Source organism: Geospiza fortis, unplaced genomic scaffold (assembly GCF_000277835.1).
Source record: "Geospiza fortis unplaced genomic scaffold, GeoFor_1.0 scaffold125, whole genome shotgun sequence".
NCBI lineage: Eukaryota > Metazoa > Chordata > Aves > Passeriformes > Thraupidae > Geospiza > Geospiza fortis.
In genome coordinates this window covers 106,542-131,402 of record NW_005054479.1, presented here as the reverse complement: position 1 = coordinate 131,402, position 24,861 = coordinate 106,542, and the positions used below count along the sequence as shown (strand labels likewise).

At 40.4% G+C, this 24,861-nt stretch overlaps 1 protein-coding gene across 1 annotated transcript in view; it reads right to left on the bottom strand.

The window, feature by feature from the left end:
- Nucleotides 1–1,391: 1,391 nt before the first annotated feature.
- Nucleotides 1,392–24,861, bottom strand: part of EIF2AK3 (eukaryotic translation initiation factor 2 alpha kinase 3) — a 36,150-nt gene continuing 12,680 nt past the window's right edge. The window contains exons 2-16 of the mRNA XM_031063054.1: nt 22,349–22,543; nt 20,607–20,737; nt 18,401–18,635; nt 17,988–18,150; nt 16,969–17,106; nt 16,308–16,430; nt 15,524–15,750; nt 15,045–15,157; nt 13,856–13,978; nt 12,501–12,650; nt 10,703–11,471; nt 6,535–6,702; nt 5,901–6,002; nt 3,638–3,700; nt 1,392–2,596 (exon numbers count right to left, since the gene is read on the bottom strand). Coding sequence (XP_030918914.1) covers nt 2,420–2,596; nt 3,638–3,700; nt 5,901–6,002; nt 6,535–6,702; nt 10,703–11,471; nt 12,501–12,650; nt 13,856–13,978; nt 15,045–15,157; nt 15,524–15,750; nt 16,308–16,430; nt 16,969–17,106; nt 17,988–18,150; nt 18,401–18,635; nt 20,607–20,737; nt 22,349–22,471 — 2,805 coding nt within the window. The 5' untranslated portion in view covers nt 22,472–22,543 and the 3' untranslated portion in view covers nt 1,392–2,419. The remainder of the gene's footprint in view (nt 2,597–3,637; nt 3,701–5,900; nt 6,003–6,534; nt 6,703–10,702; nt 11,472–12,500; nt 12,651–13,855; nt 13,979–15,044; nt 15,158–15,523; nt 15,751–16,307; nt 16,431–16,968; nt 17,107–17,987; nt 18,151–18,400; nt 18,636–20,606; nt 20,738–22,348; nt 22,544–24,861) is intronic.

The following is a 24,861-nucleotide window of genomic DNA, read 5'->3' as shown; positions in this document are numbered from 1 at the left end:
TTCTCCATGGAGAGGGTGAGGTGTTCCACACTCTTGGACTCCAGCAACAATATGGAAGTGGTAACTACCTACACCTTCTTCTGGGGGAAGCATCCTGTGGGCACAAAGGTGGACAGGGCAGAAATCCTGCTGCTGCCACCCAGGTTATTTTGACAGAACAGGACAAGGAATGGGGTTTCATTCCCAAGAGCTATGGGGGAGGAAAGGAGCTGAGGGATGGCAATATCCTGTGAAAGAATGGGACAGCACAGCAGAACCCCAGGCCAAAGCCCCTTTGCAGGGCTGTGAGCTCACAGCTACCCCAGTTTGGGTGTTCTTCCACAAAACAGCTGGCAGGAAAGTACACATCATTCAGAGGAAAACCTTCCAGGTTAGAGAAGAGCCTTTCTCTGTCAAACCCTGGAGCAATAAGGGACAAAGACAGGGACAACACACTCCAGTGCTTAGAGAAGCAAAGACTGACCAGACAGTTCAGAGCTGAGCAAGGCCAGATGCTTCTGTGGCTGGGCAGAGACCCTGCAGGGGAGGACTCATCCACCCCTTTGAGGGCAAATGTAACATCCCAGAATATGCAGATACACCTGGTGTGAACACATATGCCAGTTATGGTACTGAAATGCTGCAGGGCCCTTGGAATAGGCAGCTACCCACATCCAGATACACAGCAAGTTAAAAATACCTTAATCCTCATTTCCTGCTCCCCCTGTAATCACTGAGCCGGCAGGGAAGGCAAAGGCTCCACACGTGGCCATTCCACTGTGCTGCTGATGCAAACAGGGACATCCAAGGAAGAGGACACACTTAACTCTCCTGCTGTAACCCAGCTAAACACAAATTCTGTTCCTGATCAGACACTCACTGCAGCATTCTGGTTTCACCTGGACAAGCCAGTATCTGGGAGAGTTATCCAAGAGGATGTGGAAGACAATCATTGTAATCTACTTCTGCCTTATCACAAAGCTGCAGGGTGTCAGTTGGTTTGATTGCTGTCACAGTGTCACACCACAGCAGAGTAATCCCCAGAAGGATTTGAGTCCAGTATCCTTTTAGGAAACTGATCTCAGACACTTTTACAAATTTAAGTCTGTAAAAGAGAAAAATAAAATTGTACAAGAACAGCTGTAACAGCATAAGAATTATCCCTTCTCCCCTCTCTGGTGAGCAATTGCATCCATAATCCACCCAGTTAAGAGCTCAATTCCCTTCTTTCTCCAGATCCTGTCTCACTTCCAAGCAGCACATTGGGTTTTGCGTCATCACACACGTTGTGGCCAGTGTGAGACAGGGAAGCAAAGGAAGTTTCAGGAATGCAGAGCCCATCCTGTTCCCACTGCACAGGGCTGCCATCTGCAGCACACACGGATGCAGGCTTCAAACAGAAGCAACTACTATTTTGTCTTATAAATAAAAAACGTTTATTAAATCATTTAGACTTGAAAGAAGTCACAATAATTCAATGCACTCAACAATTACAACAAGTGCATCCTGTACACCACCAACCCAAATGGATTGATTCTGTATTTTATAAATAAAAATTAACATATTTACAGTGAGAAATAAAAGCATGGCATTAGGCAGTTAAATTAGCAGATTACACAAATGCCTACCAGATGATTTTTTTTAAAAAGTACAAATCTACAAGATTACATACGACAAGTATGACTTCATTAGGTTTAAATTTTCAGAATCACAACATTTTTGTACATAATTTTGACTATGGCTCTTCCAACCACTGCCTATAAAACCCCCCATTTAATGGCAAAAAGTTCCTTTTCCTTCTCTACAGCTTCATCCGTGTAAGATGCATTCCCTAAGATCTACTGTAGTGCAGAAGTATGAAATGATTTCCTCTAATGATAGGCTATGGACAGTGACAATATGTACAACTGTGGTACTTTTTTGCTTTAAAAATAGTGCAGATTCCCAGTTTACCCACCACGGAAAAAATGGAGTCAAAGTTAATTTCAAAATCATCTTCATTTCACCAAAGAGCAAGTGACCCGGATAGACACTCACTAGGCTTAGAGACTGTAATTTGCTCTATAAAAATACAGTATTTTAATTCTATTTACATGTTACAGATCTCTCACTCACCCAGCAAGCTGACATTTACAAGCTTCAAAAAAACCCAAGAAACCCCCCAAAAAAGGATAATGGAGCACAATATTGGCAAGCACAGCAGCTGGACCTGTCCGCTTAGGAGACTAAAGGTAAGGAAAATGGAATGTGAAAGGTTTGGTTACTGGGCTTCCTTGGCTATCAAAGTAAACAGAAATCTGCCCAACTTGTCTTATACATTAAACATGGCAAAAAAAGCTGAAGTAAACTATTCCCAAGATAAACATTCTGCATCATAGGATCCTTCTGCTGAACAATCCCTGTGAAACCTGCCAAGTGGAAGAAGTGATCCTGAGGATGGTTATTTGCTTGGTTGTCTGGAATGTTTATTTCCTGATAGGCTCATTGTCCGTGACCTCTGCCTGAGCACGGGCTTGGGTGGGAGCTCCAAGTCTTCAAAGACAGGATTTTCTATGATTGCTGCAGCCTCTGGTCGTTCAGTGGGACTTGGAGAGAGCATGTCTTTCACCATGGTGTACTGAAAGAAAAGACAACACATATTACATAAACCAATCCATAAACTCTTCCTCATTTCATGTCCTGGCTTCAGCTGTGGCTGTGTGTAGTAGTGGAAAATAACCCCAGCTGCTTTCTGAGTTATTTGGCTCAGTAGTTAATGTGCACTAAATATTTTAAAATGTATCACTGTGCATCTCTTAAAAATGTCTTTACTGTCACTGGATTCAAGGTTTAATAGGGTTATAAAAAACTTCACATTATTTGCAATCAAAGTTAAATATATGATACATAATTTATATGTAATTTTTAGATTCACGTTTAGCCATCACATATTTAGCCACACTGAATTTCTCTCGTGGCAAATTAGAATTTTTCCCTTAAATGTGCAAGTAGTCTAAATATTTGTTTCAAATTTAATCAGAATTAGTGTCCTGCTCCAGCTGAGCACAGCACAGCCCCTTCTCCCTGGCAGCTTTCAGCTGTAAAGCAGGAAAGGCTGGTCTCATTTGGCCACTGGTCTGAAGCTACCCTGAACACCTGAAAACACCTCAGCTTTTTATTGGGGAGGTTTTGGACATCACCTCCTCTTCACCTGCCACCACATCACTTTATAGACCTGACTAATGAGAACACAGCACAATTTACTCATGGTGATTTCCCTCTTGGGAGGTCCAGTTCTGGAGGGGATCCCATACAGCCATGGTGCTACCTAGAGCCTCTCCTTTACCTGTCTGAAGCTTTGCACTTTCTCTTTGGGAACAGGGATTTGTTGCAGGAAATCATGACAGGACATATGTGAAATGAATGGCTGTAAGTGACAAAGGGAAGACAGGTAAAAATGTATTCCTGGAGGAACACTGTGACAGAAGTGTCATCGTGCCCATTATTGCAATGTTATAGCTTTGAAATGTAGAGAAGTACTGGGATTGGGAAATGCCTCTTAATAACATGAAAGCTACCTGGTTTCTCCATTTTCACCTACAAAGCAACTGGAAAGCAAAGGAAAAAAGCTACAATTATTAATGAAAAGGCTATAATTAATAGCATCAACTGTACCTACCTCTTGTGCATATTTCTGAGTGAACAATGGTGGAAAATTCAAATTTCGAACATCACTTAAAGTCTGCAAAAATATGAAGAATGACATGTAACTTTTCCAAAATATCATTCCTTAGTAATATTAACCTACCCTTCAAAAATATGCAAATCATGCAAAGAAATGAGCCTGCTTGAAAGAAAACCCTTTGTTTTAAAGTGTTGCTTTAGTGGTTAAAAATCACTACCTAGTTGAACAGGTGAGTTGCTGCTCCCCTAGGTACTGAGCCTGCATCGGGAGGAGTTGTGCTACAAGAATTGTGATCTCTGCAGTTTGATATCAGTCAGATACATCAACTTGAACTTTCTCACTTCAGCTGAACAAAATCAACAAATCTGTGCACCACCCATATCTCCAGGATGGCCTTCACCAGTATTAAGACACATGAAATTATTGTCTCTGCATTACCAGTGTAAGCAGCTGTCTTTGTTTAACTTTTAAGGAGGAATGAGGAGATTTATCAGTAGCTTGGAAAGCAGTTGTGTTGGGTATTTCTGCGCTCCTTTCATACAAAGGTCACTGGCTCCATCTAGTGACAGTGTTTTTCCCATGTTCAGCATTTAGCACTTCAATTTTCTTGGAAGGATCTCCTTTTACAAAAGTTTGAGCACAAAATACAGGAGTTCTGAAGCTAAATCAAAATTCATTTCACTATTACTCCATTGGAAATATAAAGTGACCAGTTAATAGTGATGGGCAACAGCCAAACTCCTGTTCAAGAGAACTGAGTTTGATGACATCAAAACGCTTCAGAAAACTTCTCCTTTTCTGTCAGTTCAGCCTGCATTTAGTGATCTGTTTTCCAGCATGTCACTTGGAAATAAATTGCGCTGCTACTGACTAACTGCTCACAGCTTGAGACACAGGCAGCTCTCACGCTCTACCTCTGGGGATTTTTCCAGCCAGTTGTCACAAATTCCTAGAATTTGTGGGGTTACTTGGTCAGGCAGAGCATGTTTTGCTTCAGCAAGCAGTGCTAATGCTTGGCTGAGGCCAATGAAAACCTCAGTGTAAAAACTCAGAAACAGCTACTGAAGCAGCCAAACTCCAGAACCCAGCAATGAAAGGGCAGGAATTTCCTTTTTAGCAAGAAGAGTGAAATGACAGTGAAAATCCTGGAAAGTCAGGGCACTCTTTTAACACTCTCTTCCAGTAAAAAATTTGAATTAGGTGGAATTTAGGCTTCATTCTGATTATTTGCTTTGCTTCTATTCTTAGGAGAGAAACTGGAAGGGTAAAGCCTGTAATCACTGCTGCAAGAGATCTGAGAATCCAGGATGGCTCTTCCCCAGGTATTTTGCTTCAGTAAAAATAATTTAGAGAAATTGAAACTGATTTCAGTGCTAGAGGTTCAAATTAAACACCAATTCCTCCTCTACACTGAACTGTTTGTGCCATTAAAAGCCAGAGCATCTTAATCAGGAGAATGCAACAGATGAAGCACTTGGTCAGGCAGCTGTTCAAGATGTTTCTTACTCTCTGCTAAACTCACTCCATCTTCACCTGAGAATGTAACACCCCCAAGCACATTCAAATGATAAATTCAAGCTTTAATGACTCTTTCTTTCCTAAACAGGTCACTGGTTGTCACAGAGGAGAGACCTTTCTGGCTGTAGCCCGTTCTCCATGAACTTGCTCCTGAGCAAGATGGATCTCACATTTTAACAGCAAGCAAGAGCTGTAATGCACCATCAAACATCCCAAATTCACATCTGCTGCAATGAATGGCAGCAGTTATGGGAAGATTGTGCTTGAAGCTGAGTGAGACTCACAGCCAAGACTCACCAGAGGAAAAGGAACAGCCATTTTTCACCAAGTGCTCTGGGTGAAAAAGCACTGCAGATGCAAATGAAGGATGAAATAATCAAAATGCACAGTGTGGTTCCAATTCTTGAATGAAAACCAAGCTGGTAGGCTTAAAGTCACAAGCTATATTTATTACTTGAGTTCTTGATATTGTAGTTCAATAGTTTCTCTTACTTGGCCTCACAACAGAGGGGCTTTGTAAAGACATTAAAGCCTCAATTCAACCACACACATTAGGAAGACTGCAGATTATTTTCAGTGATTCAGGGGGTCTGTACAAGGCTGATAAAGAAGCTGTGCTCCTAGCTGCAAGGCTTTTCTCCAAAGAAAACAGGATAGGAACCTCTTGCCAGCATTTCACCAAGCAAACATATGTTCTACACAAATGCTCAAACTGAAGGTAACCCAACACCACACATACCTTGACCCTCTCCATCTGTGTGCTGAAGGGGTAGAGCAGCTCAAAGAGAATCAGTCCCAGAGAGAAGATATCCACCTTGTGTGAATAGGTGTTGCCACAGATCTGAGAAGGCAAAGTCAGGGTCAGGGCAATCAAGGTACTGCATGCAATTATCTGCAAAGTAAATATCACCCCTGCAAGTTCACCCGTGCAAGTCACCAGCCCTGTGCAGAGCTGGAAGCTGCAGCACAGGAACGTTGGTGAACTTCAGCAATCAGCACCAGGGAGCAAGGTCCTGATCCTCAGCTCCTCTGTGCTGCAAAGCAAAATGTTTCACCTTACTTAACTTCATGCACAAGAGTGTGTTCTTCCTCAATTAAGTGGAGTCTTTTCAGTTACCTTCCTATACTGCATTAAAAGCAAGAAAAATGAAAGCATCCAGTCTGAATAATTAGCCACTGGTTTTGCTATAACAAATATATACATTTAAATATTCATTTTGAAATTCAATTTAGCTCAAAACTCTATTTTGATGAGAAAGAATTAAGTGACTTGATTGCAATGTTTTACTAGAAATGCCTGATCTTAGAGCTCCCAAAAACTCAGGGCTCTTCTGGGCACTGCCAAGCACAGCTTTAGAGAAGAGAGCACAAACCTGTTCCGGGCTCATGTAGAGTTTGGTCCCTACTTGTCCTGTGTGCCTGGCATAAGCTGGCATTGGGGTCAGAACTGATTCCTCCTCCTCATCTTGGTCCATAGCAGTCACCAGTCCAAAATCCCCAACCTTTACTATGTCATCCATTGTGAAAAATATATTGGAAGGCTGAGAAAACAGAGGTGAAAAGAAAAGAAAAAGTAAGCAACAAACAAGTGTTTGTGTTTCAGTGGTTATAACACTTGGTTCTAACTCAGAAGCTGTCAAGGTTAAAATCACTCCTTAAAGTGCTGAAGAATAGCAATTTACAACTGTAAAATTGTATTCAGGTAAAAGGAATTACTCCTGCATTAACCATTGTCTCTTCCTGAAGCTCAGACTGCTCATTTCTTGTCACTCAGCAGAGGTTTACCAGCAGCACACAGCTCTGCTGAGGAACACACACAGAGTCAACACTGCTGGGAACAGCACAGGTAAGGGATCCAGCCCACATGACACTTTCACATCACATGCTGCAATGCAGTTCCATCTCCTGGGCTTTTGTATTTTAATCCCTAAGTGCTAAAGTAGTTTGCTGTATTACTAACCAGCACATAGCACATCATCTCAGTGTTAAATTATAGATACAGTGGGAACAAGGTCTGCTTTTCAGTGTAGTGTGCAGTTTAACATAGGAACAGCTGTTTGCATAACAGAATTAAAAGTTTATTTTTGATAGAAGCTTAAGAACTTTGCAATTCATAGAGGCAGTAACAGTGATGATCTGGCTTAACTCTCCTTTAGCTTGTTTGCCACACACCTCCATCCTTGGCTTAGCCTACTGATAAAAGAGACTGGAACAGAGCTGTCCCTTGGCAATGGTGCACATCCAAGACAGTTTTTCAAGAAATTTGCTTCCTGGCTGAAGAAGCACAACAAAAGCTAGAACAGCACCCACCAAAAGAATGATTATTCCCTTGAAGTAAAACCACTCCAGCTGGGTTACAAATACAGACCCAGAGTTTGGGGATAAGAACAGACTGATCCTGCAAGGGGAAGGAAGCAGCAGGATGCTGTACAGGGCCAAGCTGTGAAGAGCAGGTGGTGCTGGGCAAGCTCCTCTCAGAGCTCCTGGGCCCTCAAGGCTGGGAGAACACGGTCTGTGCTCTGCTGACATCAGCCCTGCAACAGGAGCAGGCAGACAGACAGAAGGCAATATTTTCCCACAAGATAAAGGACCATATTTCAAAGTCCATCTGACTTCCTCAGTTGAATACAAACCCATGTGTGCACAAGAAACAAGACAGAAAAAAGGATTCTTGGGGGTTTTGGTTTTCTGTTTTTTGGGTTTTTTGGCGTTTTTTTTGGGAATGGCCAGCTCTGAGTGAAGCCCTAGAGAAACAGTTCCACAGGGCCCACCTCGTGCCTCTGAAACTGCCTTCTGAGCCAGGTCTTATCCCCCACTGTATCTCCCTGTAATGAATGTCCAGCCCTTTGGAGTCACAGTGCATTCAGGGCACAAAAGCCACTGCCCTGTAAACCCACAGTGTCTCCAGGCTCTGGCTGAAGCATTTGCAGAGCACCCACCCCTCAGTGCACACCCACACGGTCAAAAGACTTGGTATGAGAATTTTAATGCTCAACGATCAAACATCTCCATTAGGAAGGAGATTGTATCCCATTGCCTTGATCTCCATTCTCCTCCTACAAACATACAAGGCAAGATTTGTCTTCTTCCTGGGGAAAAACTCCTCGTAACAAAGTTTGTTTTAATACTTCTCTGGCTGGACACTGTCTCTGAACAGGCTTGCAAATAGTTTCTACAAATAAGGGGAACGGACTCTCTGCTCTTGCAAAATACCAGCAAAAAGAAACCACCAAGATCACATTTGGGAGAAAAAAAAAGCCTAAGGCAGAAGCACACAGTTTTGATTTAAATCATCAGCAGAGTACAATCATATATAACCACCCTCTAAGTTTAGTTATCTTGCCACCTGCACAAAGAAATTTCTCTCCATATTCTTCAGTCAGAATAAGAATTCTCATTTTTTCCACATGAATAAGCTTCTCACACATCTGGAATACTCTGTTTAATTCAATTAATGCTGCAAAATGTATCCAAGACTGTTCTTGCAGTTCTGTGAAACTGATAATTTCTTTTGAGCTGCCAAGCATGACCGACAGCTTATCCTAGGAATAACAGTAAATTCACTTGACAGGCAGACTTTTGTTTCTGCACTTCATTTTCTTCAAAAGAATTTGAACTCTGACCTCTTCACTTCCCCACATAAATTCCTACCATCTTGTCATTGCAGTATCCCTGATTAGCAGGAGCCTAATTAATGTATTTTAATGTGCACTGTAAATTTAAATATTTAGATTACTTCTTGGATCTTTTAATATGCCCATATAGAAATTTATTTTCACACAGATCTACCAGCTTTTGTTGGTGCCAATGGGAGCAAGAATTGGCCTCTGCTATCACTGAGCTCTGCCTGCAGCCCAGGCAAGGCAGCTTTGCAGGTTATTCAGTTGTTGGTGCTGGCACCAACCAGGGCTGCATGACCAACCTCCTGGACAAATTACAAAATTAGATGAGATCTCTTCCTAGGAGCTTCTGAAAAGTACAGAAAATAATTAAATAAGCTGGCTGTTGTTTTGACCAAATTAACACATAACAGACAAATAAACTTTGAGATCCAAGAGTAACATCTATACAAGCATAGAAAGTTTCCTGGAGGAGGAAGGTGTTCATCCAGGGAGACTGTTTCCAAGTTGGTTATACCAAGTAAACAAAATTAAATCTCTTGTTCAAACTGCTGCCAGCACTGAACTTTTAAGATGTTCCAACAAAACACTCCACATCTGATTAAGACTAACACAGTTTTAAGTGAAGATCTAGGTAAGGTTTACTGAACAGCGAGCTCAGTGAAGACTGCAGAAGGCTACACCTGACAGTATTGTTAAGAAAGGTTATTAATTAACATGTCTAGCAACATTGTAGTACAGGGATTTAATTACTTTTATGGTCAGTTTCTCAAGCACTAAAGATTTGTCAGATAACTGGTTCAAGGTAACTGCCTAATGCTGATGGGAAAAGAAAACACTTGGAAGGGCTATTAGAGTTTTTCTAACTCTGACATACCCTTTGAGGATATTTAATTTGAACCTCCTTTTACTGCCACATCTGACATGGTATTTTTTAGCTTTTGCTTCTGCTGATGCCAAATTACCATCTGAGAAGCCACAATCATTTCAGTAATTACTCCACGGAGGTAGGCTACTAATGCCTCTTCAAACAAGCAAAGGGAAACAGAACTGTCCACATTTGGCAAAAGGGATCAATTTCTCAGGGCTAGGCCTAATAAAACTAACTTTGGCTGGGCTCTTCAATTCAATTTATTTATTTGGTGACACATACTGACACTTCCAGTGCTTTAAGTTAGAGCAAAATCAGGCATTAGCATGGGAGGATCATGAACAAAATGAAAGAAAAGATACAAGTTACTCCTGACTTCAGTTGTACTAAACACCAGAGCTGCAAACCACCTTTCCCAGTCCTCCCTGTCTGGATGCTATGAGACATTAAAAATGCTGTAAATCCTTCCTTTAGAAAGCTTCACTGTGATAGCTGGCACTGGCTCACAATTCTGCTCCAGGACAGTTTACATTTCAATCCCAGAGAAGTACTGCTTAAGTTTTACTTTCTCTAACCAAGAGTTACACTGCTCCTTTTAGGTTGTATTGCTACAGAAAGAAGGAAAATACCAGAATTAGAATCACAGAATTATTTAGGTTGGAAAAGACTTTTAAGATCAAGTCCAACTGCAAGCTCCACACTGCCAATTATCTGCTTCACTTGAAATAGTAGAACAGGATCCAAAATAGCTTTGTCATACAGCTCAGCACTGAACAACCCTGTACAAAGAACATGAATTCAAAATACCATAGGACAAATGCCACTGATCTGTGCCAGGTACAAGAAGTCTTGCTGTAAGAATGACTTTAATTGCAGTAACAAGTGATGAATATTTATTTCCTGGAGCACTGCACCTCTAGATTATTGTACAGACATTAATTCAGCTTTTTTAACACCCATGCTGAGGTCACTGAGAGGAGTCAGCTATTTTGGCAGGCTTTGTCTGCAGTGCCACATTCCTCCCACATACAGCAACCTATGGATACAAACCTTGAGATCCCTGTGCATTAATCCTTTGCTGTGCAGAAACTCAACAGCTTCAGCAATCTGCAGAAAGATCTGCAGACACTCTGTCCTTTCCCTCTCCTCTATGGTGCATCTTCTGCTCATCCAGTCTTTGAGGTTCTCTTTCCGGCAGAGCTGCATCTGGATGTACAGATACACCTTTGGAGAGGTGGGCTTCACTTTTTCTGCAGTGTTTTTAGAAAGGTCCAGGCTTAAACTCGTTGGCCTTGGAGGAGAAACAGAGAGGGGACTTCCTGAAGCAGATTTCTTGTTATCAGATTCCTTTGCACTTTTCCCTTTATCCTCAGAAGGACTCTCATTATGTGAAACATCAACTTTCTCTTCCTTACTGGAGGCATTTCCACAGCCAGAATCCTCAAACACAATAGAAGAGGAGGTCCCTTCCTTCAGATGTACAACAGGAACAGCTGAAGGACAAATTTCCAAGGAGTGTCCCAGCTCGTTACTGTTGATAGTACTGTCTTCTACATCACAGCCTGTAAGGACACTGTCCTGAAGGTTTAATAGTGGATCTTCTGAGTGCTGCAAGTCCTTGTTGTCTGTGTCAGAAAATTCCAGAGGGGAAAACTGGCTTCCAGATGAATCTGACTGACCACAGGGTATCCCCACAGACCTCACCCTCTCTGATGAAGCTGCAGTAACTTCAATGTGTTCCCCTGTTGAAAATGGCTCTGTTGTGATCTTAAATGATGGGACATCCATTGGGCTGGGAGAACTGAGTGGCCAATCAGTGCTGGAAGACGAAGAGAGATCAATACTAGAGAAACTGTAGAAGATTCCAATCATTCTACTAGAAACGCACTTCTGAAAGCCCAGATTTTAACAACTGCTACCCCTGACACCTGCATCATACTGCAACAAGGAGTGACTACCCAAGTGTGGGAATCACCAATAACCAGCATTTAGCATCTGTGTCTTAGCAAGGATAAGGTTTTCTCATTGAGACAAAAGTGTTGATAAAGGAATATTTAACAAGCTCTACTGCCTGGATTCCTAATGAGCAATCAGGCTCATCTTCAGTTTGAAAAAATCCAGCCCTTTGGAACAGGCACTGCAAGGACTATTTAAAGTGCCTTGGAAGAATTACAGCTGTGAAATGTTAATTTGATGCCTGAAATATAAAGGTCGCTGTATTCTAAAAATTCTGAGGCATGTTAAGTTGTTATTATGAAACCACCCAGCAGTCTTGTATTAGGCCTCATTCTGTAAATGCCAGCATACACCCACTTTTTCCTCTCTCTTCATGTTCTCTACCTCCTTTATCTAATTTTCCATTTTTAACCTACTTCTACCAAGTTTCACAAATCCTCAGTCTGATTATCCCTCATGCATTTCTAGTGAAATAAATTTATTTAATTCTTGGAGTATGGTATCAGGTCCATCTAACTCAAAACAATGAAGAGGAAGAAAATAGTAGAAAGGAACAAAAAAGGCAGAGATGCCAAGTTTGCAACTGAATCACAGCAGCAACGCTCCAACCTTCCAATCACTGCAAAGTTCAGCTACACAAGTTCAATCAAGAACCATGTAATGTTTCCTAAGCTGAAAGAAGAACCTTAACACAAGAGAGGACCCATAAATCAAGAACTTTATGCAGAAGTGTGATATATTTTTATCTGTTCAATTGAAAAGTTGGCAGGCTAAGTTAACAACCATCTCTCTCCTAGACAGTCTCTCCATCTTCCTGGATCCTCTACCAGTTTTCTAGTTCTCCTGACATACAATCTCAAATTCAATTGTTAAAAAGAGCCCCATGAGTTACCTTTCATCTTTTAGCCACTGCTCATCCATCTTTTCCTGCCATCTCTCAGGAGGAGCTTCCAGCCATGCATTGAAATACCGAACAATCCCTGGATGCTCGAGTTTAGCCAGAGCCTTGACCTCCCTCATCACCTTCTCACGAGCCAGCTCCCTGTGGTTTGGGGTGAGGAGAAGACACATGGTCACAAAAAGCAACAGAACAGCACAAACATTTCTGCAAAGGAATTTAATCAAAGGTGCCCCAGTGTACACCAGGCCAATAGCATTGCTTTTCACATCAAAACTAAAATATGTCTTAAATTCCCCAGAGTAACTCCTTTAGCTTAGAAGTGTGGAGGAGCAGAATGTGCTCATAATGGCTCAATATTTAGTCTTCCCTTTTCACATAATTACATGCAGCAAAAACAAGAAGAAATTAATCTTCTTAACTTTCTCAAGGATAGAAAAAAAGATTTTAAACAGCAAAATTCTACAGGGATGTAGAAGACACTGACAGTCAAGACAGACAGCAATACCTTAGTATTTGTTTTTTAATTGGCGATAGGTAAGGAGGTTGCATAAGGACTATTTCTGTTCTGTGGACAGGAAAGCAGGCAGTCTCCTGTCTTACTGAAGGAATTTATCTCTTTTCATAAGACTATAAGTGGCTCAAATAAAGTCTGATGGTTTTATTTAATAGCTTTGAATATTCTTGGAAAAGACGAACTTAGGCTACCTTAAGTTTCTGAACAAAACCTTTAATCTTAAAAAGTTACACTTATTTAACACATTCAAAAAAATAGTAATTCTAGATTTCATAGCTTTACCCCCTCCCTCTTGCTGTTCTAACTTGAGATTTTCAGCAGCAGTGTCTCCCATCTCCCACTAAAAGGAAGTGCTGCAAGCTCTGGGTAGGGTAATCCAGCAGCATGGCTTGATCACCTATGACTGAGAGAAAAGGTAGGGGTCGTGGGACCAGAAAATAAAACAAATGGGCAAATGGAGTCAAAAAAGGAGGTGAGGAAAAGAGAAAAGAAAGAGGAGGTGGAGTAGGAAAGGTAAGGAGAGGAAGGAGAGAAGCACATTAGCAGTACTACAATAACTTGTCCTGTTAGCAAAGGCTCCATTCACCAAGGAAATCCCTGTGAAGCAGCATCCCCACAAAGGGATCTGTGATGGGAGTGTTTGAGCCAAGCAGGTCAGCTCTGCTGGGACTGCATATGCCAAATTCTCTGTGCCAACACTGAGACAGCCCCCTGTTAAAAGTATGTCATTCACCCTAATGAAGGATCTGGGAAATCAGTTCAGGCGCCGATGGCTCTGTGTAGGATGGGATCCTACCATTCATTCATTATTCCCAACAAATCCATTCAGTACCTGTTGGGCAATCGGATCCTCTTGATGGCATAGTTGCAGTCATCTACTTTATTTCTGGCTTCAAAAACCACTCCAAAACCTCCACGACCCAGACACTGGATTGGTTCAAAATCTGTCAGGTATCTGGGAAGAGAGGGGTGTGAGGAAGGGACAGAAGAAGGGAGGGAGGATAGAGGAGAAAAAAGCATTAGTATAGATAGAAAAATAAAGTCATTTATGACCACAACTGAAGTAGTTTTGTACAGGCAAAACATGTGCAGAATTTCTTCCTTTTCCCTGCTCACCCACTGTGAGCAATTCCCTATCTATGAAATGGACAACTGTCCATTGTGTATTTATGCAGAGCCTATCACAGGCCAGCAGGATGCATTCTGCATGCACTGGACACACTGGAGAGGTTTTTCAGAAAACCAGGTTGCATGCCTACTGGATCCTGAGTATACAGCCCATGTTTCTATAGCTGAGTATTTTCTAAATCATGATTTCCCTTTAACCCTACCCCAAATAACTGTTTCTGCAGCTAGTCCTTTTAGTCCTGATGTTTTTCCCTCCTCACCACAAATCAATTAATGCAAAACTAACACAACATCCCATCCAAAACATCACAGTTCTTATATATCACTACTTTTCCTACTCTTCCTCATTTTAAACATTCCAGTTCTGACTTTCATTGAGTTATAAATGTACAGGAAATGGTCACATTTGCTCTGGAGCATAATGGCATGTCCCTAATTAAGCGTTCTGTCTTAACCAACTCCTTTGTAAAACCAATAAAGGTTTTATTTCAAGTTTAGACTGTTTATTCTGCAGAGTATATAAGATGTCATCTGTTTCCATCTGCAACTGCCTTTCTCTGCCTTACACCATAAACACAGGAACAGATGGAGTAAACACTGATTAAGACCTACAAGGATCAATCTCCCATTTTGCTTATCAGCAAGAAGTATGAGAGCAATACTTCTGATCACGTGTAACCTGTTGACTCTCTGGAATTTCTGAGACTAATCATAACTGCAATCTCCCACGAGTAATGGGGTCACAGAGTCCTTGTTGCTGATTATCCTGGGAAATCAGAGGACCGCGAGTTCCTAGGTAAGAACAGGTGAACACCTACTTGTTCTATCTCCAGACAGCATTAGTAGCCACACTGATTAAACACCCTGTTTATGTTGTGTTGAACAGACCTCACCTTGACACATATCCAGAGTTCTTGGCATCACTCCAGCTGTTGTCTTTAATGTCTCCACAAGTGGGCTCATACTTACAATCAGTCTGACACTGTGTTTCAGACTCCTTCCGCAGCTAACAAGGATTTCCAAAACAAGAACAAAACAAACAAACAAACAAAATCAACTCCTTGAGTGCCTGAGCCTGGTTTGTACCCTAGATATGGCATTAAATAAATATCTCCAGATACGTCAGAAGCAGTCTAATCTGCTTGCTGAAGCAGTTAAGCAAATTGTATGTGGCAGCTGGCAGCCTTCACACACAGATTAAACAATAAATTTAGGCTTTTGATTTGGTTATCTCATTAGTTATTAACTTATTAATATTACTCATTGCAGAGCCCAAACTGAAAGAAACAGCTAAAATAATTCCTTCTGTATTTGGGATTCTGAAAAAAATTACTCTGACTCTGAAAATCACTCTGATTCTGAAAACACTTACTCTGCTGTAAGAGTGGGGGTGGAAGAGTTTGCGCACAATGAAAGTGGTGGCCACGATACAGAACAAAATGGTGCCAACAATCTCCTTCCACCAGTGCAGCAGCAGAACAGGATCCTTTTTGCGAATGTTCTTGTAACTCGAGTCGTCAAAAAATCGAACCGTGATCTGGTTGCTGCGCTTGTTTCTCTCCCTCTTGTAGTAGGGTAAGTAATAACCATTATCTGTGTATAAAACACACAAAGAGAACACAGAGTTACCTGCAGGTACCTACAAAACAACTCTCATTAGAGGTCTCCTCAACAGATATGGGGTGTTTTTATTTCCATGATTTTAAATAGCACATAAGCAAATTCAGTTAATTAAGGTTGTGGACAACAACTAGGCCTCTCTAGCTTTAAATGAGCTTTAAATGAGCATACCTCTTCTAGCTTTAAATGAGCATATCTTCCAAACTTGTGACAACCATCCTGAGTCTCCAGCACTGTTAGTAAATTCTGGAAAAAGTAATTTCCAAGATTTCTCCACTCCAAACAACTCTCAGTGGCAACAGCAGCACACACAACAGCTCTCCCGTGGCAACTCCTGGCACTTTGCTGTGCTTTATGTGGCACTAATTGAACCTACGCTGCAATCTGGAAATCCTAGTTTGGGCAATAATTTCCTAATTCATTAAATTTTTTTTAAAATTAACATATTTAAGGTCTAACAAATGGTCATTGATTGAAATTTCCAGATAATAAAAGCTGTTTATCTGAAACACTTCAAAGTCTGGAACTTCACCTACCATATGGGTACTGCAGAACTGAGAGTGCTCCATTGCTGTATTCCTCATGAGAATACTTGTCATTGCTGAGACACTTATCAAACTCATCAGAGCCCACCAACACTGGAGTCCTGGAAGGGGACTCTAAGCATAGAAAAGACAAAATTCTCTGAGCTTTATTTCGAGTACAGACTGCTTATTCTGCAGAGTATATAAAATGTCAATTGTTTGTAAAATTCTGTTCTCACATGAATTTAAAGAGAACTCCAATTGCTTAATTTTACAAAATGCCTCTTGAATCAGGTAATGTGAAGTAAATTTCATAGAAGGAAACATTAAGAAAGGTACTTTAAGGTAACAGTTACTTAATAATTCTCCCCCTTGACAAGTCAATTCACTCATATTCACATCACTGCAAAAAACTTCTTCCTCTTTTTGTAGAAAAATTTGATTAAGACAACCCAACATTTAATTAGTAACAAAGACCCTGTCAAATCCATAGTAAAAGAAAACTGACATTAAATATTTGATTAGAAAAAAATAAACACTTAATAAAGCACAGAGATACTCCTGAAGTAGTTTACAGGAAACATCAGACTAGTTTGAAACATACTGGAAACCAGAAAGATGCCCTGTCTTTTCTGAGCTAAGGTAATAAATTAAACTCTGAATTGTTACTTACGGATTAAAGGTTTCCATTTGATTTTGGGAAGAGAAATAATTGCATTATCATTCCTGGATTCCAGAGCCTTTGGGTTGGTTGGGAATTTCTCATAAATTCTGACTGATGATTGAAGATACAACTGGCCCCTGAACATACCTAAGTAACAAACAAGGAAGTGTATTAGTCTTTAGATTTGGTTCTCTTCACCCCTGGAATAAAACTGTCTAGTCAAAACACATGGTTAACAACATTTCTGAAAATATTCCTTCTTATTCTGAGAACCTGAGATACTGACTCTGATTGCTAAGCTGGATGAATTCAAGTAACATCTTCCCTCTGCTCTAGGAAAGCAAGAGTTCAGAACATCTCATTTTTACAGCTCCAAAGCTGGTGCTACAGGAAAATGCCAGCAATTTTTAAGAGCTATAAAGGAGTTTGGGATTTGCAGAAGAAAGACCTCATTCAAACTTCCTACCCTTGTTAATGCTGCACAAAACAGCCATTACCAGGAAGGCTGCAACAATCTGTCTTCTTCCTAGTATTATTCTTTATCTGTTATTCTAACCATTAACTGGAAAGCTACAAGGTGCAAAGACTTAGAGAAAAAGGCTTAAGGCAAACCAAGTCTTAGGAAACTAAAGCTCATTTACCTCCCAGAGACAGAAAGCTGAGGAGGAGGCTCTCCAGCCACTCTATTTCAAATTGTCACAAACCACATCCAATGGATCCAGACAGCTGGATGAAAACTAAGCCATGTAAAATCTTATCTGAATTTTCTTCACAGTATGTTACTGCAATCAGTGTACAAATTAATGGGCAATGAGGCTGTTTTATTAGCTGCCAACCTGTCTTTTAAAGTTTCAAGACTTTTAGTCATCTCCAATGTACTGAAACTACAAAGCAATGAGCATTTCAGAATCAAGATGGAAAAGATTTATGGGTTTGAAATCTACCAGTAAAAAAGATTTGCTTTACTACAACCTCAACAGAGAAATTAATAATGTTTACTACAGAAAATGCTGCAGTTGGTGTCTCACCCAAATAGACACTGGATTCTGTGGCCCCTCTGGCAGCTTCCACAAGATCCTCTTCATCCTCCGGTACCTCGTTATTTCCTGTATAACTTGTGTCATCAAACAGACGGATTGGAATGACTTTGCCATCCTTAAGCAGCCATGCAGAAGCAATTGGAGTGCAAAACTGAAGAGGAGAGAGGTAATTGGAAAATGAATGTTGTATTAATGAGCTATTAAATAAGAATAAAAAACAAAGTGCTTAAATTTCTTGTTTAAATTTTTGTAACAGATGCAGCAGCTCAAAGTCAGAACTTCAGTTAAAAATTACAAGCAGATGTGTGCTCCTTTACAAAGACAGTGCCTGAAACCAAAGATGAAAGACATCTTCAAAACATCTACTTTTGTGATATTTAATATTCTGTCTTTCCCCCTACCTGGTATTCCCATTCCAGATGTCCTCCTCGTCTGTTAAAAGCCATCACCTTCCAGTCAGCCACAGAGACCTTTATCACTGTGTCTTTCATCATAGCTTCCTGCTCATCCACCTCTGAAATAATTTTTGTTTCTTCTTTGTTCATAGTTGATTTAAAATCGCCCTCAATGTATCCTGCTCTAGTTTCAATATCTGGGACATAGCGCAGCTCAAAGTGACCAACACTGAAATTCCACCTCAAAGAAAAAGAGAAAACCTTTGTAGAAACAGCTTTTATATTCCAAGGAAGTCCCAAGTCCTCTGTGCAGAAGATTTCTAAACTGAATTACCTGAATTTGGCCCATATTTTCTAAGTAAACTCTCACATTGTTAAATGGACAAAACTATACCAGGAGGGGAGTGCTAATCCAGAACACAAATCAAACCAGCTGAGAAATGCTGTCCAACATGATGGGTGAACTGAGAAAAAAACCGGTCAAGTAGGGCCAATGACACTAAAGGTTTAGTGTATGAAGGGGGAAATTAAAATCATCAAGTACTAGAGCTGGGTCTGGTAAGAAAACATTCTGCAGCTGATGAAAGCAGTAAGTACAAAGCTGTTAGGAAGCAGCACTCTAACAAGCTATTTTTCTCTTCACTAATTAAGTGGATTTAACTGGAAACACAAGATTTTTCAAACTGGAAAAGGGACTATGATTTTTTTGTTTAACCCCACATACACAGATCCCTGGACAGGTACTTCATGAAATCAGGACTGCTCGTGTTCCATAGGTTAACACCAAAAAAAGACAAATGTATAATGAAATGTGTAAGGAGCACAGTTTTCTTGCACAGCAAAAAACTTCAATTCTTGTAAATCTACAAAGAGACAGACAGGAAAAGTGTGGCATGTTTGGACAGCATGAAGGGGTAAATATTTCTTCTACAGTATAATTGGGTACCTAAAGCTTCTTATCAGTCTGGCAACCACCAGGAGCCCAAACTGGCTCTTTAAAGAATTTACATCCTTATGGTAAAAGTTTGGCATATTTTATATACTCAGTTGATTTATTAAAGACAAAAATTTTTTTCCTCTGGATTAAAACCTCAGATGTTTCCTACCCATTCCGTGTCACCAGGAAAGCACCTCTGTTTCTCACCACAAAGAGAAGGATTCTGGGACACAAGACTAAATACTATGGTTTTGACATACCTCTCCTGGCTAATATCTGTCTCCAAGAAACACAGAAACCAAGATTTATCCTCTCAGACATCTGATCTGTTACTGAGTTCTCATTAGGTTCTCTCTGAAAGGCTACAAATTCACAACTTGTCACATCCTGCTGCAAACAGAAGAGGGAGCAGGGGAACAGGGAATGACTGATTCTCCACTATGTTGCTGGGCAGTTACTTGTATCTATGTACAGGACCCATCTTTTTAAGTCTGTGTTTTATGAAGTGGGTTTGGTTTCTTTTTTCTCCAGAAAATATGTGTCTGTAATTTTTCAGAAATCTTGAGGTATTAAAACTTCAATATGACAGAGTTAGAAAAATCACAGATTGAATCAGTTTCTACAGCTTAGAAAGAACAAACCACCTACATTATGGATTGAACAACATAAATTTAAGAATGGTTTAAAATACCAACTTAAAATGAAAACTTAAGACATTATGTATAACCTGCCTCCCCAGCGACAGTTACCATTAGTAGGTAAAGAACCTTGAAGTGAGTAGATTATAAAACTTTTAAACTGTCTCCTCTTGTACAAAAGCAGCAGTTAGAACAATCATTATAGTGATATTTGCCCTGTGCAGTACAGCAGTGAAAAACTTTTCTGAGGTGTATCGCCCTGCTCTTCTAAAGTTCTTCTAAGCCTTCTGATGTTTACATTTTTGTAATGGAGTTTCTCACACACTTTTCATGTAAATAATGATTGCTTTGCATTCCTTTCTGGAGGAAGAGAGAATTAAAGAACTGTTGGTTCAGTGACGTTGGAGAGATGGCAATTTCATCCTCCAATCCATGGCGACCTTTGGAATTCTATAAATATCGGAGTTGAAAAACAAACACGCTATTTTTTGCCTTAAATATCTCAGAGCGCGAGTGTCGTTCATTTCATGTCCTACTGCGACAGAGGTGAGCAAGGACGAGGGAAGCAATGTGATCTGATTCCCATCTTTTCTGCCTCACCACCTCTACAGGACTGTTCTGAGCAGGTCAGACTCACTTCTCGTTGCCACTGCGTGGCCCCACAGCCCGGACGGTTTTCTGGGTGCGATGCAGCAGCAGCGTCTCCTCCTGCTCGCTCTCCTCATCGTCCCAGCGGCGGCAGCCCACGGCTGAGCAGATGTACTTCACCTGAGGGACAAGGCAGGCTCACATGTGAGACTTCAAAACAAGTATCATCAACAGCAATATTCAAAGCTAACAATCCTTACAGCCTGCTCTTGGCTGGTAGGCAATTTGGAACTCCATGACTTTATATGTTTGGCTGGAGGGATGTTGAAAAGCCTGGTTTAAGAGATAACGGCTTTTCAGAACAAAAACTTTCAAAGGATTCTAGAAAGTTTACAGTCTGTGGTATTTTGACTACCATTTGACTATATTTTGCATGTACTTCTAACAAAAAGAAATCTGAGCTCTCTCTTCCTCCACTATTTCTGTGGACATCAAAAGAACATTCCTGCAAGACCCACAGCATAATTCTGCTTTCATGTCATATTTATCTCAGCATAACTCTATCAGCTTCAAATAAAGTACTATTGATTTATATAAAATACCACAAAGACTCCTCCTTTGCCTTGTCAGTTATCAAAAGGCAAAGAAAACCTTAATAAACTCTCCCAGTACAGTTTCCAACAGTCCCAATCTCAAACAGAACTTGCATCATATGGGCAATGCCAGAGAGAGGAAACTGCCCGAACTCTTAGGAAGGGTCAGGCACTATTTCATCTAAGAGGCAGCTTTGCTACTGTGAGCATAAGCCAGGAATCAAAACAGAAATGAAAATTTCCTCTTCTGAGCACTGGAGGAGCCTGTTGGTGCACAGAGCCCTCTGCTACCAGTGAGGAAACCAAAAGGAATCCATGAACTCTGGTTTGAGGTCTGTGCTCTTTATCATTAGTGATGATTCCACACCACACCACAGAAGTGTTCCACATTACAATGTATGGTGAAAATGAAAAAAAAAACCACCCTGATTTTGTTGAAAACAAACACTGGGAACTTTAAATTTTTTTAACTGAATCTATTTTTAACTTGTTTTAAAATGTAATGTTTCTGAATTATCAAATGTCTGTTCTTCACTACACAAAATATTTACAACCACTTAAATGACATCTGACATGTAACTCAACTTTTAAATATGACTTTAAAAGGTAAGGAGAACTTCTTCTCATAGTAAGCACATTGACAACAACTGTAAGTCCTTAACTTTTGCATATGTTGAATTTTTTTCTTTTCTCAGTAGTTTTGAAAACCTGAAATTAGTTTTAAAAAAGGTGTCACCTAAAGCATTAATTGATACACAGTGAGCTGAACTGCAAAGTCTCCTTCAGAGCCAGATGATAAAGCTGAAGTCCTCCCACAGAAAGGGGTCATCCCTCTTATCCTCCCACTACTGGTGACAAAGCCCCTGTCCCTTCCATTGTGCTGGCTCTGGCACTCCCTGATCCCCTGCTACAGCTAACGCAGCACAAAACTGATCTAGTAAAAAGTGAACAGTGCTCTGTTGCGTTAGCAAACGGTGAGACAAGGGTTAAAGCCAGCACAGGGGCAGAGCAGGAGCTCCAAGGCTGGAGGAGATTGCAGCGCCATGCCATCTACTGCAGCCCATGAAGCTCAGATTCTCCCCTTCTGCGCCCTGCATATGAACTCTTGAGCTGCACCACAGTTTAAACCTCAGGAGTTACCTGTTTGCAAGGCAGAGCTCGAAACACACAGCCACAAAAGACGTTTTCAGGCTCTTACCTTCCCCGAATAGGAGCTCAGCCCATAGGTGGTCAAAGACTTTCCTCCAACCAAGACAACGTCCTCGCCGAATTTGTAGGATGACTCAAGCAGAGACTCAACCGTGAAAGGAACGGCCTCCATGCTCCCCCGATCCCGATCCCACTGGAAGAGGTCCCCATCCAAGGAAGGGATAATGATCTTGTTTCCAAACACCTAAAGTAATTGAATTCAAGGTTAGCTGTTGCTTTGTTTTTTTTAAGTTTCTCTAAGCCTTCTACGTTTACATTCTTATAACGAACTTTCTTAGGCACTTTATGTGAATAACTTATTGTTTTGTATTTTTTCATAGAAGAAGAAAAATTTGATGAACTATTGGTTTGTCCAGTGTCATTGGAGAAGTAGCACTGTCATCCTCCAATCCACTGTCACTTTTAAAAATCTATAAATATTAGTCAGAAATTAAACACCCTCTTTTTTACCTTAAAAAGTTGCATGTCCGCATCATTTTATTTCATGTCCTATAGCAACAGTTAGCTATGATTTAATCATAATTTTAATTATTTATAACCATAATTTAAAAGCACACAGACCACAAATGGCAAGAGAAATGCTGTATAAGCAAGGCTAGTGCACTATGCTCCAGCGTCCCAGTGGTTTTGTATCTCAGAGTCCTACTGGTTTTGTATCTCAGAGTTCTATTTTTCAAAGTTATACTGAAGACAGAAAACTTTCAGGCATTCAAATCAAACCCATGTTTCTCTATTCTTAGTTTAAAAACAGTTCAGTGTGTGACACTTCTTCAAAACATTTGAAAGCTTGATGAGTTGACAGGTTTCATCCAAAACTGTAGAAAATATGATGTGGGTTGAAGCATTCTCCAAGAGACAGGCACTGGTTAAAGTGCAAAGTTTTGCAGATTATTTGGGATAGTTTCAAAATAGAGTAATTTTGAAAGTACAACTGAGCCTGTTTTCATGATTAATGTCTATTTCAGAATATCCAACTTTCTGTAAAGCACAGAGAGAGCAATTATCACTGAGATCAGAGCTCACATTTTCACCTTTGCCTCTCCTGACAGTTAAATCTGACTTCTCCTTGGAATTTCTTATCTTAAAGCACACTGTTCCTGTAAAAATTGCCTGGCTTTTTCCTAAAAACACAAGTAAGGAAAAAAATCTTCAGTGGGATACAATATTTCACCCATTACACAGAGATTTTCAAGGAGATCCTAGTTCAGAGGTATGAGTCATTGTCAGTGAGTACTGAGGGACTTATTAAGAAACTCATTATCAGCATGATGGACCATAACGAATGCTGTGGAGCCACAGTGGCTGTGCCCATCAAGAACAGAGAAACTGTAATCCACATAATCTTAGCTTCTAAGGATATGGATTAACATGGGAGGTTTTATTGCTTTTTCAGAACCTCTGTCCATTTGGGCAATATCCTACAACATAATTACATTAAATTCGGATACTTGACACATTAGGAATTAAAGACTGCTTCTGGTACATGTGTATTAGTCACTTGGAAAAAAATATTCCTGCTCAGACTCCAAGGCACAGATGTGTATTACAAAGTGGTACAAAAGACGCAGGAAGGTTTCTTCTTGTTATTATTTCTAGAGCTACTGTGAGGATCTGAAACCACATCTTCTGCATGATTCAAATTCCATGTAACATGGAATTTTTATTCCTCTAACTGGGTCAGAGTCGAGCAAACAGCATTAAGGAAAGTTGGGATTCACCTGAACAGGGAGGGACAGACAGATGTTGTAGATGTGTGCATGCCATGACTAGTATCTCCTTATACACTGTTCAACACACCTCATTTACAGAGAAAATTCAGGTGAGTTACCCCACACTGCTGGTATTTAAGGTCCCTAAAGGATCCAACACCAATGCTTTCCAGCTTTGAAAAGCCTCATGATGAGAGACAATTGAAATAAAAACTCCTTTCAGGAGCACAATGTGTAATTGAAGAGATGATAAAAATAAGCTCCTGAGATTAGCTGTGAAGCTCTTACAAAGCAAAACTAGGTGAGTTCTTTCCCTCTCGGATATTTACCTTATGGCAATAAAGGTCAAACGTCCTGGGAAAAGACACTGCATGTGACACACAAATGCTGCATTATGGTCTACCATTGGGGAGGAAAAATAAACACACACAGCCCTATAAACACACACACAGAAATAAACCAACAAAAAAGGAAATATTCTGGTGGTGAGTGGGGCATGTCATTTGTAGAGATCACCTGACTGGTGCACAAATAAAGCAAACAAGGTTTAAATAAACATTCATATTCAAGAGCAACCTTATGGTCTTGAGAAACAAAGAGACTGAGAAGATTTGGAAAACACATTTTTAAAACCAAAATGCCAGTGCCAAAACTGCAGCTGTAACCATGCTGGAAGTACCTTGTTAAAACTCTGTTCAACACAGAGGAGTAATGCCACAAAATGTTTCTGTAATATATTCTTTCAGAAGCCCATAATAATTCTGATGACAACTTTTAGCCTGTGCAGCTGTTA